Raw genomic sequence first — 8,402 nt, 5'->3', positions numbered from 1 at the left:
AAAAAAAAAAGAAGAAGCATTCCTGTTGGCACTGCCATAGACAGAGCTGGCTTGACCTTGCCTGTCATCTTTGCTATTTCCTTTAGATCAGCCACAGCTGTGGTGAGGCTTTCCTTTCTAACAGAAGCTTATGCCTTTCTTTCTCTTTTTTTGTAGTTGGAGTGTCACTCTGTTACCCAGGCTGGAGTATAGTGGCACACTCATGGCCACTGCAGTCTCGACTTGCTGGGCTCAGGTGATCCTTCCACCATAGCCTTCCAAGTAGCTAGAACTACAGGCGTGCACCACCACACCTAATTTTTTGATTTATTGTAGAGATGACGTCTTGCCAAGTTGCCCAGGCTGTACTCGAACCCCTGAGCTCAGGCAATCTTCTCGCCTCTACCTCCCAAAGTGATGGGATTACAGGCATGAGTGCATGACTGGAGCTTATGCCTTTCAACTATGTTCCTCATGCTTCCCTTGACTTTATTTTTCAGATGGGAACAGCGAGAGCTGCCCAATGGACGTGTCTATTATGTTGACCACAATACCAAGACCACCACCTGGGAGCGGCCCCTTCCTCCAGGGTAAGGCATGAACCAACAAACCCTGAGACTTTGGGACTGTCACTGAGTTACCTGATGGCTTCTTGAAATGGTCTCTTTCTACAGAGGTAGCAGAGTACAGTGACATTTACCCTGGGTCATGTGATTGTCTATCCATTTACCTTAATTTTGCTCTTATTTCTAAGGACCTCCTAGAATTTTTAGAGGAGCTCTGGGAAACAAGAGAAGCAGGAAGGCCAAGGTAGAAAGAGTGTTGATGCCGTTCACTGTACCCTGTACCCAGCCTGCCCCTGAAGGCAGAGTATTTCTCATCCAACTGGGCTTTGTGAGAACGTAGCTGAGTTCTCCAAAACCAAAGGATGAGAGATGCTTCCAAGTGAGGGAAGACTGTCCAAGTTCAAGGAAAATGGGTTGGGTTCCCTGTCTGCCAGGGACAGAAAGTTCTTTCCACATGTGTCTCCTGGTCCTGAGAGCTTTCAAAGGGGAATGTATTCTGCTCTCAGGAAAGAGTCACCTTCCAGTAAAGGCACGAAGGGCACCTGCATGAAAATCTGCACTCCTTCCCTCTTCTTAGCTTGCAGAGAGAAAGGCTATTGGAAATGGAGAGTCCTAGTCGAGCTCCCGGGTTTTGTTTGGTTCAACTGTTTGGTGTGTGCCATGCAAGTACCACCTCATCTTCTGGCCCTATACATTTCCATGGATGGGCTGCTTTCAGCTTTAGTTTTCCAGTAGAATGTTTGGGTTTCCTCTCTTTAACCTCCCTTCTGGGAATGAAACTCATAATCTGTTATTGTTAGTGCTCACTTTGTTGTCTACTTTTTTTTTTTTTTTTTTTTTGCGTCAGAGTCTTGCTCTGTCACCTAGGCTGGAGCACAGTGGCACCACTCATGGCCACCACAGCCTCGACTTGCTGGGCTCAGGCAATTCTTCTGGCTCAGCCTTCCAAGTAGCTGGAAGTGGCGCATACCACCACACCCAGCAGATTTTTTGATTTATTGTAGAGATGAGGTCTTGTCAAGTTGCCTAGACTGATCTCGAACCCATGGGCTCAGGAAATCCTCTTGCCTCCACCTCCCAAAGTGCTGGAATTACAGGCGTGAGCCACTGTGCCCGGCCACTCTACCAGTTTTTGTAAATGAAGTTTTATTGGAACACAGCCACACTCATTTGTTTACTTACTCTTTTTTTTTTTTTGAGTTGGAGTTTTACTCTGTCACCCAGACTGGAGTGCAGTGACTGCTCCTGGCCACCGCAGCCTCTACCCACTGGGCTTGGGCGATCCTTCCACCTCAGCCTTCCGAGTAGCCAGAATTACAGGCGCGTGCTACCATGCCTGGCTCATTTTTGATCTATTGTAGAGATGAGGTCTCGCCAAGTTGCCCAGGCGGGTCTCGAACCTGCGGGCTCAGGCAATCCACTCACCTCAGCCTCCCAAAGGCGCGGGATTACAGGCTGAGCCACTGAGCCCGGCTTGTTTACTTACTCTTAATGGTTCCTTTTCTTGCTTCAGTGGCAGAGTTAAGTAATTGCGATAGACTATCTGGCCTGCAAAGCCTAAAATACTTTGTGGCTTTTAATAGAAAAAATTTGCCATCTCCAGATCTGTGACCCTCACCCACATGTCCCCCCACACCCTGATCAAGATAATTTTGACACAGATCCCAAATATAATATCACTTATCCATTTTTCAGTATGTATTTCTAAAAAATTTATCTTATTGAAAATAAAACCCCAACATTGTTAATAGTATTTCTTTCATAACATCAAATACCCAGTCAATATTTTAATTTCTCTGTGTCACAGATTACACATTGACTTTCACAATATGTGTTGCACACTCGTACTTTATATACTTGTAATGTGTATTTAAAAGCAGCAGGAGCTGGGCACGCTGGCTCATGCCTATAATCCCAGCACTTTGGAAGGCTGATGCGGGAGGATTGTTTGAGCTCAGACCAGCCTGGACAACAAAATGAGACTTCTCTACCAAAAAAAAATTCAAAATAATTAGCTAGGCATGGTAGTGCTTACCTGTAGTCCCAGCTATTCTGAAGGCTGATGCAGAAAGATTACCTGAGCTCAGGAAGTCGAGGCTACAGTGAGCCATGATCATGCCATTGCACTCCAGGCTGGGCAACAAATGAGACCCCGCCTCAGGAAAAAAAAAATTGCTCAAACCTGTAATCCCAGCACTTTGGGAAGCTAAGGTGAGAGGATTGCCCGAGCCCAGAAGTTCAAGACCAGCCTGGGCAACTTGGTGAGACCTCGTCTCTACAATATATCAAAAATTAGCCTTGTGTGGTAGCACACACCTGTAGTTCCAGCTACTTGGAAAGCTGAGGTGGAAGGTTCTCCTGAGCCTAGCAGGTCAACGCTGGTATGGCCGTGAGCGTGCCACTGCACTCCAGCCTGGGCGACAGAGTGAGACTCTGACTCAAGAAACAAAATATAAGCCGGGCTCAGTGGCTAAGTCTGTAATCCCAGCACTTTGGGAGACTGAGGTGAGTGAATTACCTGAGCCTGCGGGTTCGAGACCTGCATCTCTACAATAAATCAAAAATGAGCCGGGCATGGTAGTGCACGCCTGTAGTTCCAGCTACTTGGAAGGCTGAGGCGGAAGGATCGCCGGAACCCAGCAGGTCGAGGTTGCGGTGGCCGGGAGCGGCCACTGCACTCCAGTCTGGGCGAGAGTGAGACTCCAACTCAAAAAAAAAAAAAAGATAAATAAATTAAGGCAACAGGATCTCTATGTGAGCTGTGACGCCTTTTACCCTTTCTCGTCTTTAAGTACATAGATCTTGACCTGGTAGTCATTTGGATGGCATTTAAGTAAAGATATTCAGTGATGTCCCTAAGGATAGCTGGGGATTTACTCTTCTCTAATGGGCTACAACTGAATGAAACTTCTTTTTTCCAGGATAGTGTCAATGTTTTTCCTGGGAGATGGCTCAGCTCTCCAGCCTGCAGAGCTTATTAGTTCTTCCTGAGTTTTAGACCAAGAGCTTTGAGCCTCTGGCTCTTATTTCTGCTTTGTAATAGTAGGAAACCTAAAGAGAACAGAAGGATTGAATACACAAGCTTTCATTGCTAATTAATGGGAGAAGCCCTACTCCTAGGGAAGTATTAACCATGGGAGAACAATTTTGAAACTACAGACGGAGCTATGATCTCAACAGAACCTGGTCTCTGAGGAGCAAGATTGAGCCAAAGGATTCACTTTATCATGGTCATTTCCATATAGCAAACCCACGGGAAACTTGTATGACAATCAATCCTTTTATTTATTTATTTATTTATTTTTATTTTTTGAGTTGGAGTCTCACTCTGTCACCCAGACTGGAGTGCAGTGGCACGCTCCCGGCCACCGCAACCTCAACCTGCTGGGCTCCGGCGATCCTTCCGCCTCAGCCTTCCAAGTAGCTGGAACTACAGGGGCGAGCTGCCATGCCTGGCTAATTTTTTTTTTATTTGTTGTAGAGATGCGGTCTTGCCAAGTTGCCCAGGCGGGTCTCGAACTCGCAGGCTCAGGCAGTCCACTCACCTCAGCCTTCCAAGGTGCGGGATTACAGGCTGAGCCACTGAGCCCGGCTTATTTAGTTATTTTTTGAGTCAGAGTTTTGGTCTGTTGCCCAGTCTGGAGTGCAGTAACACACACATGGCCACTGCAGCCTCGACCTGCTGGCCTCAGGCGATCCTTCTGCGTTAGCTTTCCAAGTAGCTGGAACCACACCCAGCTAATTTTTTGATTTATTGTAGAGAACGAGGTCTTGCCAAATTGCCCAGGCTGGTCTCGAACCCCTGGGCTCAGGCAGTCCTCTTGCCTTGGCCTCCCAAAGTACTGGGATTACAGACGTGAGCCACCACACCTGGCTAGGACCAGTCCTTTTATGCAAGAGTAGTAAGTTTGGCTCTGGTAGCTAAGGATGAGTGTAGTCATGTGCTCTTTAATCACTCTCATTAATGCTCAGACAGAAGTAAGCAGAGTGATTACTGGAGAGCGACAGGGTTGTGGACACCTCACACGGGGAAGTGGCTCACACTCCTGCCAGAAAGGCTGAACTTAAAAAGAACAGGAATACAGTCCACAGTCCACGTTAGAGGGACGGCAGAGGTACCAACCTGCATACGGGATGTCAAAGATGTGTTTTGAGAAGGATACATGGAACAGCTATGCTGGTTAGAAGATGTGTGGGAAACAAAAATGTTCAAAGTGGGCCCTGCAAGGGTTCGGTGGGGGTGCCCACTGGAGCCAAATAGGGCATACGGGTAATAATGGGCCTCCAGCCACTACTCTGGGTGTGATTTTGCCTGAAATAAAGGGTGGAATTATGCTGCTTATTGTCTGAAATTCACCATGGCAAGAGACTTCCATGGATCGAGCATGTGCTTATTTCTGTTCTTCCTGAAAACCCACTAAAATGGTGATAAAGGTATAAGAAAGCATACGCCTTCAACAATACAGAAATGGAAGAGGAGAAATAGTATATGGGAGATGTTAAAGTTAAGTTGCGTTCAGTCCAGCCAGCTGGAGAAAAAAAAATTTTTTTTTGAGTTTAGTTGCTGATACATAAATGGCAGAACTGAGAAAACTGAAACCCAAGCCTACAGTATGGTAGAATCCACCAAGAAGCTGGCAGGTTTGCACCATGGAGCTTTGGAAATCCTCAGTAATTGGGGACACTGAGGATGGGTATGAAATGAGATTAAAACCTGAATATCAGCTGCAAATTTGTGCAGGGAACAGTTAGATTTCCAGGTTGTCAGCCATCACTCCCATTTCTCTGTCACGCTTGCGTGCGTGCACACACACACCCAGAACTGCTGCTGACCCTGAGAAGCTCCTGAGAGAGCAGGACCAGCTATGGGGACACAAGCCATAGCTGAATGCAGGGAAAAAAAGGATTAAGTGGCGACACTGCCCCAGGCCCCCAGGTAAAAGGCTGATGGGTTTTTTTTCTGGGAGAAGTGACCTAAGGAAAAAGAAATACAGATTGTGATATCTGGGGACATTCTAGTGAAATGGCTGAGCTTCTTCCTGGTCACTGTCCAGTGAAACCATAGTCAGCAGTCCCCACCTGAGTACACAGAGCTTCCAGTCAGCTTTTTCATGTGACTGCATAACCAAAGATCAGCAGACAGAAGGAGGAGGCTTGGTGAAAACGATATGGGAGATTGAAACAAAAAACTTCAGAAAGGAAAACCAACCGGGCTCGGTGGCTCAGCTTGTAAACCCGCGCCTTTGGGAGGCTGAGGTGGGTGGATGGCCTGAACCTGAGGGTTCAAGACCCGCCTGGGCAACTTGGCGAGACCTCATCTCTACAATAAATAAAAAAAAATTAGCCGGGCGTGGTAGCGTGTGCCTGTAGTTCCAGCTACTTGGAAGGCTGAGGCAGAAGGATCGCCAGAGCCCAGCAGGTCAAGGCTGCAGTGGCCGGGAGTGGCCACTGCACTCCAGTCTGGGTGACAGTGAGACTCCAATTCAAAAAAAAAAAAGAAAGGAAAACCAAATTATCATTAGTATTCTCAAAGATTTGTGAGAAAATATGGCATCTGTGCAAGAACAGGAAGCTGTGAAATGAACCATGCAGAAAATAAGAGTTTTTAGAAACTAATACATATGACTACAAAAGATGAAAAATCCTATAGAATGGTTGGAAGGTATATTTGGAGATAAGAAAATTGGAATATGAGTGCAGGAAATCCAGTATCTGAATGGTAGTGTTAGCAAGAAAGAACAGAAGAACTGAAACAGAAGACAGGAAATGATCCAGAGTAAAAGAAAAAGAACACTGCCAGAAGTCTGTGCCCACCAAATACCCAGCCCAGAGGGTGAAAAAAGACCCACCCTAAGGTACATCTAATGGCATTTCAGAGGACCTGGAGAAGATCTCCAGGGTTTCCAGAGGGAAGAAACAGGGCACATGGAAAGGTCAGGAATCAAGAATGCCAGCTTTCTTGGCAACATTCATAGAGCAGGGCCTTCCCGATTCTGGTGGAAAATGACTTCCTGTCTAGAAATCGACTCTTAGTCATTTTAGCATTTGAGTGTGAGGGTAGAGACAAAAGTATCTTCAGACATTCTGGATTTCAAAACTAACATTGGCGCGTCCTTTCTCGGAAGCTACTGGATGATTTATTCCACCAGATGAGATGAAGCCAAGAGAGAAGAAGAAATGGGATTCAGGACATAGGGAACTCAACCCAGAGGCCATGCATGTTCTCAGGAGGAAAGACCACTCGGGTCAATCATGTAGAACAGTTGTGATGTGGACTCATAGCTGTCCACATCAGAGGAAGGAGAGACGTGACCGAGAGATTAAGACCACTGCCCGGCCACTTGTCCTGTCCAGGAATCTGGAGGTGAATTCGTGATGGGTTCTTGAAAACCAAGCGGAAGAAAACAAACCAGTTCTTACCTCCAGAAGTAAAAATTTTACAAGTAGAAAATGTATGTATGGTATTCTTCCTTGCCGTAATACAAACCCTGAATATCGACTTAGTGAGGGTTCTCCATGTTGGGAGGACGAGGGGAGGAGATGGCAGCATGTATGTTGGGGAGTGGAATACAGGAACCAAATCCTCAGTCTTCATCTTTGGTAGTAAAAAGTCCATCAGTAATGTCAAATATGGCAAAAACCAGGAATTAATAAGCTGGGAGCAGTGGTGTGGTGGCATGTACCTGTAGTCCCAGGAGGCTGAGGCAGGATGATCACTTGAGCCCAAGAGTTCAAGTCAAGCCTGGATAACAAAGTGAAACCCCATATCTATTTTTTAAAAAATAAATAATGGAATAGATATGTTACAGACATGGATATATATATACGCCAGCAGAGGTAGTTGCCTCTGGGGAACAGGAATCAGCAGTGGGGCGGGAGAACACAGCTTCTCGTTGTATCCCCTGCAGTCCTGTTTGCTTTTTAAAACTACATAAACGTGATTTATTTGATAACAAATAAAAATAAATAAATAAATAAATGACTAGTTTAAAGAAATTATGAGGAAGGTAGGAAGGTTCCAGATTTTTGTGAGCCTCGGATACTAACTAAAGGACTTTGACTCAGGGGCAGGAGGGAGTTGATTGAAGTTTCTGAGCCAGCAACATGACCTAAGGGGTCAGTCTAGTGGGTTACTCTGATGCCTGTTTATAGGCTGGATCAGAGTAGGGATTAGCTCTGGGATAGATGCCTTAGTCCAGGGGTGAGGTGATACGAATCTGGATGTAGAAATGGAAAGTCAGAGACAGGGAGACCAGGAATAAAGCACCAGGGCTGAGTGATTTGCTTGTGTCTGTGGGAATGCCGGTATCCGGCCTTGTCCCTAGGAGGAGGACTGCCATGTGGAAAACTGGGGAAAGCTCGGGTCTGGGGAGACCGCTTGTGGCAGTCAGTTGAATACAAAGTGACAGCCAGTCACAAAGGCGAGGCAATAAAGCAGGCAGAAGCTAGATGAAATTGGGAACTGACTGTGGGGGTGGAACTGCTGGAGGGAAGCCATTTTTAGGGAGGTCTTGGGTTTACAAAGATCATTGAAGAGCTGGCAAAAAAGTCAGCTGGGAGGTTAACCCAGAAAATCAAGGAAGGTACCAGACCGAGGCACAGTGATCATGTGAGTAAGGTAAGCATTCAGAGAAGAGGAAATGAGACAGCAGACAGGGAACAAAGGCTGTAAACACTTAGGAATCATCCAGTATCATCCATGTTTGGTTTCCTTTGCATCAAGTTCAGCCTGTTTTTATTCATTGGTCTCTTTTCTTTTCTTTTCTTTTCTTTTTTTGAGTTGGAGTCTTACTCTGTCGCCCAGACTGGAGTACAGTGGCTGCTCCTGGCCACTGCAGCCTCGACCTGCTGGGCTCC

The 8,402-nt window shown here is 46.3% G+C and overlaps 1 protein-coding gene across 4 annotated transcripts in view; it reads left to right on the top strand.

The window, feature by feature from the left end:
• WWP2 (WW domain containing E3 ubiquitin protein ligase 2) overlaps nucleotides 1-8,402 on the top strand; it is a 185,129-nt gene that overhangs the window by 150,937 nt on the left and 25,790 nt on the right. For all 4 annotated transcript variants that reach the window (XM_008070024.2, XM_008070023.2, XM_021718563.1 and 1 more), the window contains one exon: nucleotides 480-569. In XM_008070024.2, coding sequence (XP_008068215.1) covers nucleotides 480-569 — 90 coding nt within the window. The remainder of the gene's footprint in view (nucleotides 1-479; nucleotides 570-8,402) is intronic.

The sequence above is a fragment of the Carlito syrichta genome, unplaced genomic scaffold (assembly GCF_000164805.1).
Source record: "Carlito syrichta isolate Samal-C Ts95f unplaced genomic scaffold, Tarsius_syrichta-2.0.1 Scaffold312739, whole genome shotgun sequence".
NCBI lineage: Eukaryota > Metazoa > Chordata > Mammalia > Primates > Tarsiidae > Carlito > Carlito syrichta.
The sequence above is the reverse complement of the archived record's forward strand: the minus strand, read 5'-3'. Positions and strand labels throughout refer to the sequence as shown.